Source organism: Plasmodium knowlesi, assembly GCF_000006355.2.
Source record: "Plasmodium knowlesi strain H genome assembly, chromosome: 14".
Classification (NCBI taxonomy): Eukaryota; Apicomplexa; class Aconoidasida; order Haemosporida; family Plasmodiidae; genus Plasmodium; species Plasmodium knowlesi.
The window spans coordinates 1728650-1748760 of record NC_011915.2 but is presented as its reverse complement, the minus strand read 5'-3'; the positions used below and the strand labels follow the sequence as shown (position 1 = coordinate 1748760).

The following is a 20111-nucleotide window of genomic DNA, read 5'->3' as shown; positions in this document are numbered from 1 at the left end:
GAGGCCACGAAGGGGGAAAACCAAATAACCCTCTGCCTTTAAATGAGATAAAGTACATTTCGGTATGCGAATTTCTGCCTCCTGTTAAGTTAAGCGGGGGTAGCAAAAGCAGTCAGAACAACCAGACGGAACAAAATCGCACGGAAAAAAAAACGCAGGAAAAAACGGAAAAACCGTAAAAATGTGAGAAAAAAATTAAGCTAAGAGGAAGTGGTCAAACTATTGATTAAACGGCTACTTTTAGTTCCATATTTCCTTGTCGATTTGCCAATCATTGTATACTGTGTTATTAAAAAAATTCTATTTGTAGGAAGTGTCAAATTCTGTAAGGGTTATAGGCATGTTTGAGATTTTTTTTTTTTTTTTTTCTTTTCCCTATTTTATAGTAAAAGTTCATTTTAATTCTGATCAACTTGTTTTTCTTTTCCTACACGTAGCAATAGACATAGTAACTGCATCACATTTCTGTCTTACTTTATGCGTGACCATCGCTTTTCTTTGTATTATTTGCTCTCTTCGACGAGGTCGTTTTCGCACAATACTGCGAACTTTTTATAATTCCAAAAAAAAAAAAAATTTTACAAAAAGTAACAGCGTAGGGTAAAACACTTGAAGATAGCAGAATAAAAAGGTGTAAAAAAAGGCAAAAAAAAGGCAAAAAAAAGGCAAAAAAAAGGCAAAAAAAAGGCAAAAAAAAGGCAAAAAAAGGCAAAAAAAGGGATAAACGGATGTCATCGTTAAGGTGCAGTTCGGTGCGCAGCTATTACTAGATTACAATTTTAAAGAGACAGGAATAAAACAGATTAACAAAATTGTGTTTTCTCCCTCTGTACTGTTAACGAATTAAGAAGGCGTAAAAATGGCGAAAAACTGAAAAAAAAAAATGGATATATGGGTGTGTATATATCTCCACATGTATACACATGCACATACATTCCCAATTACACAACTTATAGGATTAAAAAAAAAAAGAAGGTAATGGTCACTCTGAGTGAATTGCACTTCTGCAGGTAGCCTTCACAAGTGCAAAAAAAATGGGGCACAGCAAAATAAAGAAAAAGTGGCGATTCCAGTTGGAACATGTTTTAAGTCTGTCACCACGCTGAGTCATTTTAAGTGAACATGCCATCACGAAGCTTTTTACTATCACATAAACGAATGAGTGAATGAATAAGCAGACAAGTATTTTTTAAATATATAGCATATATCTAAATATACGCTTTAAATTTTTTTTTTTTTTTTTTTTTACAAATGGCACTTTTATAGACAGTGTTTGCAACACTGTTAAGTGGACATATTTTTCTTTTACATTTTTTCGCCTATCCTCCAATTTTATTTTTTTTTTTTAACCATTTGGAGTACACCCTTTTTTTAAATTGATGACTGGACTATGCGAAATTTAGTGCATACTTTTTTGCGCGTCTTCATGTGGTGAAAATTAACTTTTTAACTTTTTTTATCTTGTATACTTTTTTCTTTTTTTCCTTTTTTCTTGTGTTAAGATTGATTCTTGGAGCTCCCAACTAATCAGTGACATCACCTTTCCGTGTCGCGCCGCTCTTTCCCTTTAACATCGTTTTAAGTTTCCCCTTGGTGGGTACGTTGACATGTCCCTAAATGAGTTACCACTCGGCCAAAATTAATTTTAATTCTTTTTTAAGTATTTTTTCTTTTTCAAGTTATCGTTAAAGTTAAACGCAATAAGGAAGAGACGACACAGACCTGTGAAGAGAGCGCTAAAACACAACATGCAACAACACAATCAATAGAACAAAATGGCTTGCATAAATCAAGGTGAACCAATAACCCCCAGAGTGAAATTCAGAACAGTGCAAAAAATTAAAACGCAAAAATACATTTCCGACCAGGCATATTTAATTCCAGAGAATGGTGGCACTGCTGTGTATTTGAGTTATGAACTAAATAGGACACTAGAAAATATTTTTAATAATTATTCTATAAATGGATACATGGGCGTTAACGAGTTTGTTAAAATGGTATGCAAGATGGGGGAGGTGTAGAAGAAAATTCATGGAACAATCTTCCTACCTTCCTAAGCCACTCTAGGGGTGCTCAACAATATCAATATATGTAGTAGTTACCGTGTTACACATATGTGTGCATATATATTTGCACATTTATACATGTGCGTGATTTTTTTTTTTTCCATCCCATTTGAATCATCGCATGATATTGACAATTTAAGAATTTGTTATTCCCCCCCCCCCTCTTTACAGTGCTACGAATACAACTTGTTGCCGAAAAATAGAAACAGAAATATTTTGTACTACATATTCAAGTCATCCAAACCATCTGACGAAGACTACATAGGTATCCACTAACGTGTAGGAGTGACTTAAGTCTATTCATGTCATGTGTTATGTGCTACCAACAGAGCATGTATAGGAGAAAGGAGATGCTTTCCCCTTATATGTATCTCTTGCTCATCATTGACGTATGCCTTCTTCCATATATATGTCCCTCCCCCGTCTTCTGTCACAGAATATAGATTCTTTTTCCAGCTACTCCAAAAACTCAGTGCGTACTTATTTCGCAAATTAATCATGACGGAGCAGGAAAAGGTACGTCCAGTTTTGTGCGATACAGATGATGGTGACGAGATTCATTTAAAAAAAAAAAAAAAAAAAGGTACACTTGGTGTACTTTCCAAATGGCTGACTACCACCCACGTGGAAGGAAAAACGATAAATATACGGTCATATGTGGAATGCACTTCTTCACCATTCCTTCGATTCTTTTCAACTTCCTTCCACATTTTCTCATTATCCCTACACCCCTACACCCTTGATAGCTTAACGTGCTAATCAAACACCTGACTTCCTTATGCAACTCGAAGATAAGCACACACAAGGAGAAATACAATGTAGGTATACAAGTCTCGGTGAGGAAAGAAAACAAAGGCACCAACGCCGTTTGCGACATGATTGACCAGTGCTGCGATACTTCAGTTGAAGTAAAAAGTGTAGCCACAGCGATGGATACTATGGACAGTATGAACGATAAGGACAATTTACGGGAAAGACACGTTAATCAAGGAAGAGAATTCCAAAAGGAAAAAGATGAGGTGTCTGATGAAAATAACAATGGGAATACTTCCCACACACAAGAAATTACCATTTCTGATGAACAAAAAATGAAGGAAAGAATAAATGAAATTGAGAAATTAAGCATCCACAAAGAAGACATGAACGAAAGGTTGAAGGAAGAAATAAATAATGCCTTGAATATCATCAAAGAGAAAAATAAGGTTATCGAAAATATGAAAAAAAGTAATATACAACAACTGGAGGCAGAAAGAGTAAAAATTATTCACCTGAAAAATGAAATACAGAAATTGCAAAATGAAAAAGGAGTGGTTGATTTAAACAAGGAGAGTATGTCTCACTCAAGTTTTAAAAACGGGGAGGAAGAGACAACCCACAGGAATGATATAACAACTACAGACATGCAACATATGAAGTGGAAAATTTTGGACAATGAGCATTTAAAATTAAAAAGTAAGCCTTTTTAAGAGTGTGCTCATTGGGGACCCATAATAGACGGGTGTACTTAGATTAATGCGCGCAACCATTGCACAATGATTCGGGAGAGAGCAGTAAGGAGAGGTGACAGTTCTTAACCCTAAGGTGACACGTATAAAACTGTATGCATCTGCACGTAAAACATCGGTGTGTTATAGTTGATCATCCGAAAAAAAAGACACAGGAGTAGATACCTACATTGATATGCACGCGGGGTGGGAGGGTACACCAATTCGACAAAAAAAGAACCAAAATAAAAATATTTTTCCGCCCAATATAATAACAATAGAGCAGATATAACACTTTACCTCCACGTTGTAAACGTCGAATGTCATCCTCTCCATTCTGCATCCCGAACAGATGCATTAATTCCTCTCCCTATTGCTCATTTTCATTTTCCTTTTCCTGTATCAAATAGCATAATTGTTATCCCACCACTTTTTTTTTTTTTTTTTTTTTTCAAAAAATGCAGGACTTCTAGTCCTCCCTGGGGAAGAGGAGGCAGCACTGATCAAAGTCTTTTCCGCATACAGCACCTACTGCGGCGAGTAAAAAAGAAAAAATTGGAAAGAAGCGCATGTCAGGAGATGTTATACGTGCGCACATTCTACACCCTACAATTTTGTATCGTCGTCTTCATCATCATCATCACCATAATCATCCTTCTTTCTATTTTTGCTAACCTCATTGTATATGTCGTCTTCACCACCACCTCCATGTTGCAGAACTGCAGAGTATGTAATGAGCAAAAGGAACTGTGCGAATTTTCTGGCGACTTATTATTTGCTCCGAAAAAATGGGGAAAGCACAGCGCAGGAGGACTTAGACGTGAAGACAGCAGATATCTTGTTCAACGAAGGTAAGTATCCATGCGCACAATTAACTTAATGGAAACATCGTGGTGACTACCAATTGTGTTATTATGTTGAGTACTGTAACTACCTGAAATTATACTCTTTAGTAAAAGATGATACACGTTAGCTGACCTTTCCCCTTTTGCAGTGTTGTATAAACGGGCCCATGCAGAAAAGACCAACGTCGGTGAGGGCGTATTGACCTACTTTTATTTCAAACTGGTAAGGATGACCTAGAGAATGTGTTATACGACAACACAGGATTCAGGTGTTTCGCCCCCTTTCTATACGTTTCCACCTGCTTTGATACCTTCCGATGTGTTTATCTTACGAGCGGGCAAGGATCCCCCCTGAACAAGATGAAATTGAGATTAGTGAAATGAAATAACCCCCCCTTTTGCAGTTCCTTAGCAGATTAGGGAAACATCTATACCCGCAGCTTGAAGAAAGGGAAGGGTTCCTAGAGATCGTATTGTAATATACACCCTTTTTGAAAACGGGACTGCGTGTGCATGCTTGTAATTAGCGTTAATAGTACTTATCATGATGTCAAATAATCAGCTGACATGTACATATGATTACTAGTCACTTGTGTAATGCTTCTTTTTTTTTTTTTTTTTTTTTTTTCTTCGGGACCATCCCTTTTCGTAGAAATTACATACTAGTTATGAAGCGAAATGAAGACTTCAAGAATTGGAAAAAAAAAAGCATAAAGATAAAAAAAAAAAACAAAATAAGAATAGCCTGCTCAGACGATTTGAACTTGTTCGGAGAAAACATCGTGGGAGGGTACACGAGTAGCGAAAAAGGAACGACATGCGATAAATTAAAGAAGAAAAAGGAAAAGGCTAAGCAGAATACAGACAACATCACGAACAATTTGTTGTCTGAAAATGGAAAAACTGCATATTCTCACACAGATCTCTCATTTGAATATATCGAATCGAATGAAGCAAAAAAGAAGATGAACACGAACAAGAGTCGCGAAAATAGCATAAACAAAATGCATGAAGAAAGACTTAACCATAACGCCGCTGATGGTAATACTAATGCAAGTACTACCCGCACCACAAGTGGTAAGGGTAACTTTTTAAAAAGCAAACTAATATACAATAATTTGATACATTATGATGAAGTTAGTAAGGAGGGCCGCAGCTCTTTAGATTCAGTTCAATCGGATGACTTTGCCTTGACGTGTAAAAAAAAAAACGCCCTTATGCAACCTTTAAAAATAAAGCATAACTTTAATTTATCGAAAAAACATTTCCGAAATCTTACATCTTCCAATATGAAGCCAAATAGCAGTTTGAAGAATATGTTTCCGCTGTATGACATTGAGGGAGAATTATGGCATTCTAAGTCAGAGAGGAAAAAAACCTTCCTGCCTCAATTTGGGCGTGGATAACTGATCCTTTGTTCTTTTGCTTTGCCATCATCATTAGGAAAAGGTAGGCATACACGGTATCATGGTTGTATATTTTGCGGGAATGCCGACATGGAGTGAATAGGGATCAAATGTATCTGTACGTTTATACAAGTCAACCCAATCGAACAAAAAAAATAATAATAATAATAATAATAATAAAGATACAATCAAAAAGAACTCATTTATAAAAAAAACACGCTTGTGATAATTTTTAAAGAATCAGTAATGTTAGAGGAGAAAGTACCAATGGTAACGAAAAAAAAAAAAAAAAAAAAAAAAAAAACATACGATGAGGAAAAAATAAAAACAACGCATATGGTGTGCAGGATAAGCCTCCGAAGAGAAGCATCAAATCTCGAACTTGCTCAGCTGTCTTTTGTTAAAGTTCTTTTGTTGAAGCCATGTCATGCCCGACGTCATCACGACCATTCTGAGGAAGGAAAGGAAAATGCAAATAATGGATGAGCGCTCCACAGTGCACGTGTGTAGGGATCACACCCAAAGTTGCACCAGTAGACGGCAGTAAGCATTGGCCACAGTGTATCCCCTCCTTCAAATTCGTTCATAGAAAAACTTACATTATCATGGGTAGTATCGATACGATGTTTATTTCTCCGTTCCGTGCTGTTAAGAATATTGAAATCAGAACGAAAATTACAACAAAAATGATTTCGATAACCTGCAGGGATGGAAAAAAAAAAAAAAAAAAAAAGAGGTGATGGGACGCAAATGTACACATACATAATTGCATATGTACATGTTTCCATAGGTACGTGTCTGCATATGCATGCTATGGTTGCGTGATGATTAGATCGTTTGTTGGGTCTATGTGGATATGCTCAAGTGGAGCATTTGTTTTAATCCCTTTTTGAAGTATTTCAACAAACCTTCAGAAATATTCCAAGGAGAATTGCTAATAAGCATAAAACGAGAATTCCTTCCAGGTCTCCAGAGTATGTTTCATTTATATTAAATTTGTAAATCATCGAAGGGTCCTTCGGTTCTGTACAAAAGGAATGGGGGAGGGGGTGTTATTTTTATAATTAAAGGAGGCAATGCAAAAGAGATCAAAATAAGTTATCCTAATCAATATAACCCTCTACAGAATAATAACAGTTAAGGATCGTTCCGAGGACCAGCTTGATTACGCCCCCCTCCGCAACGAACTGCTTAGAGTACTCATTCAAATATAGAGAAGCGATGGTAGAAGTAGTGTTAAAAAATGTAGCGTACCAGATGGAGTTACAACATTCAGAGGCATTTTGACTCATGTCCGTTTTATCAGATGGAAGGTTATTCTCTTGGGGTGTTTATATTCCAGCAGTAGGTAACAAAAATGCGACTTCGTAAAATGAGAAAATTGAGGGAAAATAAGCAAATTAGCGTATAGGAAAAAAAAAAAAAAAAAAAAAGGGGGAAATTTTGTTCTGCTAGTAGGATAACTAATTATTTAAAAGTTAACTAATAATCTTTGCAATTCATGAGAAAATTCACATATGATATTAGTACATAATACAATTCTTAAACAACGCAGGAAATTATCGCATAAAAAAAAAAAAAAAAAAAAAAAAAAAAATTCCGCAAAATGGGAAACGTTATTTATACGTGATTTATTATATGGCCGCCCTAGCCAAGTGGGGAGGAGGAAAAAAGGCGCGCATATGCATAAGCAAAAAGCGTGCGTATATCGAACGGTCCAAATATTCGTGGATAATCACACGTATATTGCCCAATACTCAGAACAGGTTTTCAAAACCCCGCCTGAACTTTTTGCCAGAATAAATTTTAAAGATAAAAACAAAAAGGCCACTTGTCCACAAATACGCTTCTTTAAACGTGTAAATATATATACGTTGCCACCGCGTATTTCCATGTAGGCACAATCGAAATAACTACAAGCTTTACATAAATGTTGCACACAAATTTTTTTTTTTTTTAAAAGTATGCCCTTCGGCATTAATCCCCCCAAAGTGGCAATTAACACGTTTGGAGTTGTACGAAATTTGGGAAGGCCCTTTTTACGGCTAATTTATTAAGCGTAATTTCTTGATTTTTCGATTCTACGGGAGGAAAAAAAAAAAAAAAAAAAATTCAATCATGTGTAAAGATGCCCTACAATTAAGCCATACCTTTGCTTTGCCCTGAACCACATTTCATGGCATACCAGAACGCGTCTCTTCTGGTTTAAGAAAGTTCGTTCGTCCCTAAGTCGTTTTGTGTTCTTCTGCATTGTTGAGGGGGATGCGTAAATGCAGGCATGTGTTGACATTGTGTAGGTATAAGTATGCATAGACACAGATGCAAGGCAGTTACAACGGTGTGTATTACTACGTATGTGTGTTAGGTACACATGGTTGGAATGGTCATCACTCTCTCTCTGCTCTACTGACAACATTATTTTTGCATTTCATATTTATTGAATTGTCGCTCGTTATTTTTACATCTTCCCGTGTGGATACACCGATTGATATTTCCTCCAACGCTTCGTCAATGACATTGATCCTGGAGTTGCACTTGAAAAAATTTACGCATACACATATGTGCATATGAATATGAGCACCGATATTCTGAATGAAGTAATGAAAAACATTCGGTCTTAACTTTGCTAATGGATCATTTGGAGAAATAGGCATAAACGGTGCAAACAAAAGTAGGTAAGTGGTCCCAAAGGTGCATCTTTGTCGAGTTTCTTTTTTTTTTTTTTTTTGCACTAGAAGATTATTTTGTAAGCAGTAGGTACTAATTTAGTGTCATTTCGGAACTCTTTTTTAAGGGGCTACCTTTTCCACCATTTTTTCCGCGATGGCTAGTTCTTCAATGGCCTCTGCCTTATTCTTGCTTCTAATTTCTGTAGGACGAAAATATTAACAAGTACATCACTCATGATGTACTTCACTATTTTGCATTTGACCAACCGAGAGGAGAATGATGGAGCAAACAAACGAATGGTGAATATGAAATGTTAGCTAAGTATTCGAATCATCTACTGTGTACACACGCGCATTTGCATCATTGTAGAAGGAATCAAAAAATTACGTTGGTCTCTCATCTGTTTTTTTTTTTATTGTCACGAATGAGATATGGGGTAAAAAAAGGTTAAGTAACTGTACCTATCAACTTCGCAAAATAGGAAACTCTTAAGAGTAAAGGCTTAGTGTGGTTAATGCCCCCCTTCAAATGCTTATATTTCTCGTAGTAAAATAATTCCCTTCATGTAGTAGAAATATGAATAATTTTTTTTTTTTTTTGTATTTCTCCAAAAAGAGAATTGAAGAAATGTGAAGCACTAAAAATGGGCAGAATCCGTTACACTACTTTTTAACGCTTTAATGGAAAATTGCATCATTAAAAAATTTTCCTTTTTATTTTTCTCGCTTACTGTCTGGTTAGAGGCTGCGGAAGGACCAGTATAACTGGTGGCGAATACTTCCTTTCCCTTTTGGTTTCCTTCTCTTCTCTGCTTAGAAGCAAATTTAGAACATTTTCATCGTTTGCATTTATAATTTCAGATTCGGCTTTAAGTCCGCGCTCGTTGGGGTTTTCTTGTCCTAGGAGCATCTGGAGCGGGGAAGTACAATTGTCACCATCGTCATGATATGACAATCTTTGCATTTAATTATATATTTTTCTTTCTTCACAAATGAAAGCGCAAAAATTGATTAGACATATCTTTTCTTTTCTTTTTTTCCCCCCCCATTTTATCCTTTATTACATGTTTGTTTTCAGCAATTATGTGTAGTAGCTCCTCCGCTATTAGGAAAAAGGTGAACGTGAAGGCAAGGATAAAGGTAAAGATAAGGATGTATTTAACCATTTGTTCAGATGATCGCTTCACAAGTTGCACGAAAAGAATGCAACTCCTTTTACGGGTGTGTAATATCGAGCCCTACCGGTAGCGACAACATTGTGGTACTCGTTCTGCTTTGCACCCTCCTAAGTTGAACATTGAAAATTTTCTCGATGAATAATGTTCCTTTTTTGCCATACTCGTTTGTTTACGTCAAATGTGTTTTCACCATTTGGCCAAAGCGCCTAACCCAATTTACTTAAAATACTTACGACAAAATCGGCACCATCCCCTCTGGGCGAAGTATCATTGACCGTGCGGGGTTTGTTAACAGTTACAAAAACCTTCCGGGGAAAAACTACGTGTAGGAAGGATAATGGGGCGTCGGGTTGTGGAGGAAAATATAAAAATAATGGAACGCTCAAAGGAAGCGACCGGAGGGCATGTGTAAATTAATTTGCGCGTGTTGGTTAGAGGAAGGTTTTGTATTGCCACATTGCCACGTTTCCGCTTTCGGAATTTGCCGCTTTTTTCCAATTTTCCAAAATTCCCTTAATTCCCCTATTGCCGCAACGGAAGGCACCGGGGTGTACCCTCTAGCGTGCAGTTATAATAATAAATAAAGTAAAATCGCACAAAAGGGTGAAGACAACCATTTAAAGGCGCATATACAGCAGTGGTTATGATCACTTACCCCCGTCCCTCGGATGCATCCCCTTCGCACTGTGTTCACCAATCTGACCAAGAAGGGTCTCAAAAAAGAAGAAAAGAAAGAGAAGCAGAAGAGAAGCACGGTTCATCTTTTCCTTTGAAAAGTGAAATAATTTGCACAATGGACAAAGAAACATGAAAAGGAATGAAAAAAAAAAAAAAAAAAAAGTATAATCGCAAAAATAATTATTTATTTATCTACCAATTGTTAGTAGATCCTACGAAAGATGTGCATCAAACGGTTTAGTGTCTTATGATGAGTTTGCACTGATAATTATTTTTCCAAACATTACTGTGTTATGGAGGATGCCGAAAAGAATTTGTCATTTCGTGTAATAGGGGCTACAAAACCTTTTTAAATATTTACTCAAACCTTCTATTCATGTTTGCGAGAGTGCCAATTTTTCAGCCATTTTGCCTATTCTATAATGTTTTTTTCCCCCCCATCCTGTTCCGATGAACCGACAGTGTGTATGTACATGAAAAAAGGGCAAGAAAATCGGGCACAATTAAGAACGAGTAAATTGTCCATATGTTTCAAAATTTTTACTACATCGTGACAGTTATTACCGTTTGCTGTAATAGCTCCCAACCTACGTGATGGTTCCTTTTTATGCATTTATTAAAAAAAAAGAAAAATTAGAGTGTAATAATTATGACCATTATTCTTTTGTAAAAATGGAATAATTTAAATAAATAAATGTGTGTATCGCTCCTGTCGCACATGTATACAGGAAAACGGTGCAGATTTAAAATTTGGTGCAATAGGTGTATAATGGGACACACTAATTCCCTGCGTCCAATGTTTTCCTCCGTTACGCCCATCAAAATGGTATTTCTCAAAGGGGCTCACTTGTTCTATAGATGAAAGTGGAGATGAGCACACATTAGATACAAATGCTCATAACTCGGTTCTTGTAAAATATGCAATTCTTTTTTTTTTTTTTTTTTTTTTTATATTTCTTTGGACACATAATTCATTCTTCTGTTAAAGTGACACATGGTAATTGTGTGGGTACCCTTTAAGTAATTTCTACAGGTGCCCATTAACCCCACACACTTAATTTTGCTCATTGGAGGATGAAGAGAATGGGGCATACACATACGTATGTTTTCGTAGGTACGTATAGCTTACCTACCCGCTTTCCAGGGGGAGGAAAAAACTCCCCTTCTCATAATTTTATTACGATAATTTGGACAGCAAATTATGCGCAAGGAAAGAAAAGCCCTTCTGGGCGGCCATAAAATTAGCCGTTTATTTATTTTTACCCCTCGCAATGTTGCCAGTAATATGCTATATTTTTTTTTTTTTTTTCTTATAAACCCGTTAAGAGTTATTACCCCATTATTAATTACCTTTTAAAATGTGGGGTCCCTTAGAAGGTGTACAAGGAATAATTCGCACCGCGTTCTCTCATGTGCAAAATGTTAACTTTTCCTTTTTTTTTTTTAACAAATATGTGTGCAATTTGGAGATCCCAATGCACTTCCTGTTCCAGATTGTTATTTTGCTCTACTAAAAAGGGCTAGCTCCATTTTTTTTTTTCACAACAGATTGTTAAATAAACTGAACTAACATGCTGCAGGGAAATTAGTTAAGTCCAGTTCGCTCTATGCGTGAACTATAGAATAGGAAAAAAAAAAAAAAAAAAAAAAAAACACAGTTGTTCAAAATTGCTATTTTTTTTTTTTTTTTTTTTTTTTTTTTTTTCTCCGTCCTCCTTTTAACCGATTTAAAATATTTCTTGCCGATGCTTTTGCTTAATGCGCTGGAATGCAGATTGGTGAGGAACTATCCCCAAAAGGATGGTGAAGAAAAAAGATACATACATATATATATACACATGTATATATGTGCGCATGTATAAAAAAAATGTAAATATATTCAGGCAAAATGCCGCGGATTGCTACATTTGTATGAGCATAAAACTTCACGTACAATCATGCAATTTTCCTTTTGCTCTTGTGATGCATAGGAAAGCAAACGCCAAGTGCAGAAGTATGCTTGACTTATACATATGAGCTAACCCTCACATACACGTGTATGTGTACATTGTGCTTGCGTTCGTACAGTACACCTGCAACGACTCCCTTTTGCGAATGTTTTAAGCCCAAAGCGAAGAGATCAAAAACAAAATGGGAATATCGCCAAAAATAACTGCAGTGTGTTCCTCTATTCCTTAAAAAAATACATTAGAGCAAAAAATATTTCATTTGGTGCACAACATAAAGTGTATTTACGCGCGTTCTTAACCCAAGAATACATATCTTTTCATGCTTAAAAAAAAAAAAAAAAAAAAATGGACACCTCTAATTTTTAATTAAATTGTTCATAAATTTGTTTCCTTCTCTCGTTACATGTGTTTACTTAGTGCTCGTCGAGCTTTCCCATTTACAGTGTACAAGATAGGTCGCATGGCCCAAACGACCTTCCCCACGTACGTACAGGTGAACAAGCGTGTGTGCGAACGTGTCAGTACGCAAATATACGTGCACATAATCACAGCAAGGTGTATTGAAAAACATTTCTATTAATCACACTTTGATGCAATTTGTGTATCTCTCCCCCCAACAACCACCACCACAAACAACCATAACAAACACAACCCTATCGTTTTCACGCCCAAACAAATGTGTCAATATATATCCCCCAATGCACCCCGTGCGATGGAAACAAATCCACCACGTCTATTGTAACTCTTTTACATTTCCCGCATGGGCGTTATGTATGCATGAATTGAATAAAATTTGAGTTCAAAAAAGAAGAATACTTTTTTCTTTTTTGTATCACATCACATATTTATTAGCACGTTTTTCCTTTATTTTTTTTTTCCCCTTTTTCCTCATTTCATAATTCAGAACTAGGAATTAATTAAAATAAATTTCCTCTGTGTCTCTAAAAATGTTTATATAGTGAGCACTAACGTATGTAGCTATTTGCTAATACAACCATTTTTGTTGCCCATTTTAATTATTTTGTTTTTACATTTCTGTGTATGCCTTATCGTACCTTTATGTAACGTGTCACGCATTGACAAAAAGGTGATAGATGTTTGGGGAATTCTCTTTTTCCCATTTGCTCAGTCACCTGGCGGAGATAGAGTACTTCACATTCTTATCATTTGCATCTGGATGCATATCTTCGTCACAATTATTCCTTATATAATATTTTTTTTTTTTTTTTTTTTTTTTTCTTCTTCCTATGGGAATGCACGTGTCATCTCCCATCCATCCTTTACCTCCTTTGATTTGAAAAATATGAATTGTTTTTTGTCCTCAAATATTTAAGTGAACCAGCGCGAGATAGAAAACTCCCCTCTTATCACATGCAGAATATCTGTTCAAGACAGAACCCAGACTTATTTAGCATAAAATATCTTGGGTTAGGCGTTTGTCTTATTCTTGCATTTGAAAGGGGTTTAATTAAATATATAATCATAGGAACTTTTATTTTTCTTTGTTAAGAAGTAGATAATCAAGTGGTTTATCCAATACATGATAACTTCACTTCTTTTCTTTTTTGTGTTACGAGTGCTTCAGCCGAAAGTGTATAAATGCTAGATTATAACTGCTACCGGAAGAAGAATCAAATACAGTCTGTTAGCGCACAGAGTGCCATATGCACATGTGCGTAGAATGTATGCACCTGTAGATGCTGGCTTGGCGAGTTTAGCTGTTCCACTGCTGTACTTTTTCTCCCTTGTCCAATCGCCCCATCTACTTCCATTCCTGGTAAGTCTCAACATGAATATCTCCCCAATAAAATACGAATCGAAAATCCTGAACAACTTGGCCAGCATGCTAAAACTTAGCGAAAAATCAGACAACGAAATATGGAACGAAATAAAGGAAGACAGGAACCATATAAAGTTCGAGATTGATGAGGACATAAAGAGGGTTATCGATGTTAACAAAATTAACTGTACTTGTGATGAATCAAAAAAAAAAATTGAAGAATATAAAGGGAAGAAGTTCGAATATTATTACAATGTGGAAACATATGGGGTCGATTTTTTCCTAGACATATGCAATGCTCTAGGTAGGTCTAACTACAAGCCCTTCCTATCAGAAGAAGGCAAGAAAGAAGTTATGAATGGATTAAGAATTAGAAGAAATTCCAATTTGTATAGGTATGTCTCCTTTTTTTTAAGTAAAGAAAGATTAAATAAAGACAGACTAAATGATGGGAAAACACCTGAACAGATTTTCCACTGTTTTAAGTGCCTTAGGAGTGTACTACATATATATGTGGATGATAAAAATAATCGGAAGAGGAAAATGTATCTACAGGATAACATATACATTACTGAAGAAATGGAAGAGAAAATGGAAAACGACATACTTCGTGAGAATCAAAAAAATAATAATGAAGATCCTCCCGACCTTAGGGATGGTATAATAACCGTCAGCAGATACAAAGCCGAGTTAGCCTCCATAACTAGGAAATCAAATGAAAAAATTATTAAAACTATTTTGGATCATACGAAAAATATGCAAAATGGAAAAAATGGCAATGAATCCCCTTCCCATAGTAATACCCCAAATATATGTAAAGACACCTCCATCAGCGGGGATAACCAATCAAGTAGTCACTACCAAGAATTGAACGGAAGTAACACCTTTGAGGAAAACAACAATTACAAAGCATCAGACTCCTTTGAACATAACGAATTAAAGCATTATAGCGACTCTGCAAATGGTTTTTCTAATGATGGAGAGACAGGAAGTACAGACAATAATGCGCATAGTAAAAAAAGGACCACCTTGAAAAATAACCCCGTGGCAAATAATTTGATACAGATGAACGGATCTGCCGGAAACATAGTTCTGAGAAAGAAGAGGGAAAGACAACGAAGAAGTGTGCAAACCATCACGAAAAATAAATTAAGCACCAATTCGAGTAGAAAATCTAGCTCAGTCAAGAAAAAGGAGGCAGGTGATATGGTCATGTCAGTCGATGGGGGCGTGAGCGGGGATGCTCTACCAGGGGGTCATCCCAAGGGGGGAAATAAATCCGATGTGGATAGTGCCCCATGTGACGAAGCCCAATGTGACGAAGCCCAATGTGACGAAGCCCAATGTGACGAAGCCCCAACAGATGCACCCACATTGGAACTGATCTTACAGGGGAATGAAACTCCCCGTGCGTTGATTCAAAGTGGAGTTGTGCAACAAGCCGAATGGGATAAAAAGTTGAATGGGGATGGGAGCAACGTAACAGAGAAACACGAGATAAGCCCAGTCCAAACGAAGATATCCACAGGGGAAGAGGAACTAAACTCGAAAGGCGGCGGGTCAGATGAAGGTGGCAAGGACAGTTACCAATATGATGTATATCAAAAAACGTCTCTCGTGAAAAATGCATCGAATAGGGAAGAGAGCTACGACTTGGAAGGAAGTGATGATGCGTCCTACTCCACAGATGATTCAAATTATAAAAGGTATATGACGAGGAAGAAGACAAAACTCTTGCAGGAAGGAAAAATAGTTATCGACTTAAATATACTAAACGGAAATGCAAAGAATGCATCTGAAAAAAAGGAAAAGGAAGAAGAAATTGAGGAAAAATATAAAGAGAGATGTTATGGAAAGAACCAAGAAAAGATAAGAATGGATAATATAAGAAAAAAGTTGGAAGAGAAGAAAATGTTTTTTTGTAAAATAGAAGAGGTAGCAAAAAGGAGAAATAAAAGACATGTAAAAACACAAGTTCTGTCGAAGGACTGCAAAATTGAAAGAGCTTATTTTAGTCATAAAATGAAAAAATTTTATAATTCAAAGTCGGGATATTTTGGTTGTGGTTGGTCCAATAACAAAACTCAATGGACTCCATTTATCCATGCCCCTTTTTTTGATAATAACTATAATAATACTATCTATAAAAATAGGAATAAAAAAATGTACGAAGAAATATACGATACTTTGTTACATGGGAGGATCCATCCGGCTGTAAGAATTGTGGAGTTGAAGGACCACAAGCATCCTGTGCGCTTGTGCACTCCATACAGTGAAGATTGCTATTCAGTCGTTTACACAGGGGAAAAAATACTCGCATCGGATGATCGGGTCATTTTTGGAGAGTACACTGGTTATGTGGCGAACAATAGTGAGTTGTCACAGGACAAACACCAGTACATGTTCGCCCTATCGTTCAGCAAGAAAGTTTTTAACGATAGGAAGAATGTCGTTTTTATTAACGAGATTGAATCGGACGAGGAGGGTGTGTTCAAAGGGGACAACCACCACGGGGAAGAAGCGAATGACATTATCACTCATCGTGATAGCAGTAACCATAGCGAATATGCGACCAAGTCGAGCACCGAAGGAATCTATTTGAGTGATGAGAAAATTTGTAAAGAAGCATCTGTTAAAAAGGGTGATATAAATACAAATGGGAGAGGAAATTCCACCGTTCCCAATGTGGATACAATACAATGCGAAAAATCGACACAAAATTTCATCAGAGAGAAGAAAAAATATAAGGGGATGTACAATAAGATTATCCTCCCAGATAATTACACATATGCTGTTGATTCGTCCTACATGTTCAACGAAATGTCATTAGTCAATCATTATAAAACATGTTCTATTTTTAACAATTATGATTTTAGGATAAACGCGGAGTGGCAATTGGTTTACCTTGATGGATGGCCTCATATCATTCTCACATCCATCCCAGGTGTAGAAATAAATACAGGAGAAGAAATTTTCGCGGATTTTGGTTTTGAGTGGTTCGAAAGGGTTAACGATATTTGTCTGAATGATTTTATTAAAAATAGCTATGCATGCAGATTGAGCAACTTAAATCTTGGTATAGAAAAAACATTCAGTGGAATTGATGATATAGTGGAAAAGTACAACTTGATAAAAAATCACACTACGTGCAACATATGCATGCACAGCGTCAACACAGATGGTAGTAACGGGTTTATTGCTTGTTCGGGTTGTAATCATATCTATCACCTAACATGTGTGCAAAAATTAAATGCAGAAGTGAACGAGAATTATGATTGGTTCTGCGCCAGTTGTGTCAAATTCTGTATCAATATGCTGAATCAGGAAGAATTCGTGGCCAACCTAGAAATGGAAAATCACAAACTCTTGATTCAACTTTTTAGTGATGATATGTGTGTAGAAAAGTTAAATAGATTACCCACGTTGTTAGCCCTAGAAGCAAACGATACCCCTTTGTGTATCCCCGACGGAAAAGACGCAAAAGAAGTTACTAACAATTCTAACTGTATTGAGCAGTATGACAGGATACGCAAATTACTACGTTGTAGGAAAAATATTATCGACTTGGTGAAGAATAAGGAGATCATTAACTCCTACTTAGAGAACACCGAGAAGGAAATGAACTCTCTAGATAACATCCAAGAGGTGGGAAATTTGTCCTTTAAGAAAGATAAAATGAAGTCTCTGTTGCAAAACAGCTTTGAACTCCACCTTCTTATTGAATATAAAAAAAAAATCGATGATTTATTGCTTAGCAGGGAAAAGGTAGACACATTTTTTAATGACGAGAAGGCCCAAAGAACCATGCATTTGAGAAAACAAACCATAAACTACTTGCTGGAAAATAGGAAATGTATAGAAAAGCTGGTCGACTCGATGGAAAAAGGCACTTCCATTGTGTTTGCACACAAGGAGGTCAACCGTTCGGACAGGGATACTACATTGATGGGGCTCAAGGAGGAATTCCCGCAGGAGCATAACTTGGCAATAGAAAAATGGGACCCAAGTTTTAATAGGGGAGAAAGCCCCGGCTCAGTCATTAAGGAACACACGAATGGAAGTATTTCCAACTCGTATGAAAAAATTTTGTATAGAAAGTCGAACGATATTATGAACAATTTAAGGGAAATAAAAAATGGTACCCCCCGTGGTCGTATAAAAAGCGATATTGTTAACTGTCCAACATCCAGCAACGGCAACAGTAACATGAACACGGGTAGCAACAGAAACCTGTGCTTCAACAACATGATGAAGTTGAGCAAGAAAATTTTAGGATTCCCTTTGTTGACAGATTTCGAAAGGGGCATGAGTACCAACCAGCCGTGTCTTCCCCTCAGTGATCACTTAAAAAGGCTCTCCGTGTGCACCGTTTGTTATAGCAAGCATGGGGACTTGGCTAAGGCCATTATATGTAGAGTTACCAAGATGCACTTTGAGCCAAACTACAATGATGGACTGAGCGATGAGGACATGTTTAAGACATCCAGCGAGTGCGTCCAGTCAATCATTCGTGAATTGGCCAACACGATAAAGGAGTACCGAAAGAGGGAATTGAGCGGGGCGTATCTACAGGAGGTGGAGCTCAGCGCTAGTAGCAACTATAGGAGCAGAAGCATTGGCAGTTGTAGCAGTCGTGGCGAAATCAACGCAAACAGCGCGGGAGCCCCATTAGCTGGCCACCATAATCACATGGGCGCTGAAGCTCATTCATCCAGTTCCGTCCCCAGTAGGACAGAAATAGTGCAACCGGTCAGGTCCATACTAAGACATCAACCACGACAACCATTTTATGAAATGATGAGCAATCCTGCATGTATTGGCGGGCACCAAAGGGGTAGAAACACCCCCGTTGAGAATAATACGCCTCCCTTGTTATTGGAAAACAGAATGAGTTATACGGACGATTATACCTTTAAGAGGGAACAAATGAATTCTACGAAAAATAAAAGCTCTTATGAAGAAAATGACGGAGGTAGCAGTAAGAAGAAATCAAAGCTTCGTACGAAGTCGTCTAACAAGGTGATTGATGAAGAAAATGACGACTCCTTAAAAAGGCGAACAAATAAAGCAGGAAGCCACGGTGGTCGTTGCAGAGTTCATGGTGAAATAGGTCAGCACGTGCGCATTGATCCGTGTTTTCAAGGGCATGCGGAAGAACACGTGCACCCGAGGAAAGAGGGAAACCAGGAGGGGGAGAAAAATCACATGTATTTTACTCGCGAAAAATTGAAGAATACAAAGGAGGCACAGAGTGAGCAGAAGGGGAAAGACGTTACATTGGAGAATATTTCCAAAACGAGTAATTTCGTCCCGCTCATGGGAGTTCAACTTGGGAAAACAAAAATTCAGAGGGAATTTACAAATGGAACTTATGTAGGGACAGTTATGGAGCAAATAAAGAACGAAAATGGCATTCCATTTTTCGTTGTTACGTATGATGATGGGGACACAGAATGGATGACGCCGTATTTCCTATTTCAAGAATTGTTAAAGCAGTCAACAAACAGTGTGGAATATCCGTTAGCAACTACGTTTAAGGAGGTATTCAACCCCGAATTTAAAAAGGACTTAAAATTGAACAATTGTTCCTTGGAATTAAAAATTGAAAGAAGAAAGAGGAAAAGCAATTGTGAAAGTGCTAGCAACAGTAACAGTGTCAGCAAAAGACAGAAGTATGCGCAGGAGGAAAATTCCACAAAGAAGAAGAAGCAACAATTTTGACGTTACACAGTGTTACGCACGTGGTGTGTCGGCTGTTACTTACGCAGCACATAGCAGGGCGCAATAGCACCATTTTTTTGAGAGGTGTGTACAGGTAAAAAGGAGGCCTAAGAAGGTGAAAATTCGTTTTTAAAAATCGTGCATTTTGCGCAAGTTATTTTGTAGGAAGATATGGTTTTAATAATTATTTTTCACTCATAGTGTATTTTTTTTTTTTTTTTTTTTCGTTCGTTCATATTTGTTTTTTGTTTTTTTTTCCTCCCAATTGCTTTCCCGCCCTTTTAAACCTTTTTTTTTTTTTTTTTTTTTTTTTTTTTTTTGTACACTTTCAAAAT

General features: G+C 36.9%; 4 protein-coding genes across 4 annotated transcripts; 2 read left to right on the top strand and 2 right to left on the bottom strand.

Annotated features, from left to right (window-relative positions):
* Positions 1–1775: 1775 nt before the first annotated feature.
* Positions 1776–5801, top strand: PKNH_1440400 (conserved Plasmodium protein, unknown function; the record flags this gene model as incomplete). Its single annotated transcript, XM_002262247.1, has 9 exons — positions 1776–1997; positions 2238–2331; positions 2503–2582; positions 2813–3518; positions 4015–4090; positions 4268–4401; positions 4545–4618; positions 4800–4870; positions 5048–5801. 9 exons carry the CDS (start codon positions 1776–1778, stop codon positions 5799–5801), a joined length of 2211 nt encoding a protein of 736 aa, XP_002262283.1.
* A 369-nt stretch (positions 5802–6170) lies between these two features.
* PKNH_1440300 (conserved Plasmodium protein, unknown function) lies at positions 6171–7083 on the bottom strand (the record flags this gene model as incomplete). The annotated part of the gene is made up of 4 exons (XM_002262246.1): positions 6171–6252; positions 6401–6501; positions 6710–6825; positions 7056–7083. The coding sequence occupies 4 exons, from the start codon at positions 7081–7083 to the stop codon at positions 6171–6173; spliced, it is 327 nt and encodes a 108-aa protein (XP_002262282.1).
* Positions 7084–7846: 763 nt separating this feature from the next.
* PKNH_1440200 (conserved Plasmodium protein, unknown function) lies at positions 7847–10409 on the bottom strand (the record flags this gene model as incomplete). The annotated part of the gene is made up of 10 exons (XM_039113667.1): positions 7847–7882; positions 7987–8046; positions 8264–8335; positions 8603–8670; positions 8933–9030; positions 9202–9380; positions 9535–9572; positions 9713–9755; positions 9882–9967; positions 10304–10409. The coding sequence occupies 10 exons, from the start codon at positions 10407–10409 to the stop codon at positions 7847–7849; spliced, it is 786 nt and encodes a 261-aa protein (XP_038970037.1).
* A 3655-nt stretch (positions 10410–14064) lies between these two features.
* On the top strand, positions 14065–19776 carry PKNH_1440100 (histone-lysine N-methyltransferase, H3 lysine-4 specific, putative; the record flags this gene model as incomplete). The annotated part of the gene is made up of 1 exon (XM_002262244.1): positions 14065–19776. One exon carries the CDS (start codon positions 14065–14067, stop codon positions 19774–19776), a length of 5712 nt encoding a protein of 1903 aa, XP_002262280.1.
* Positions 19777–20111: the final 335 nt, after the last annotated feature.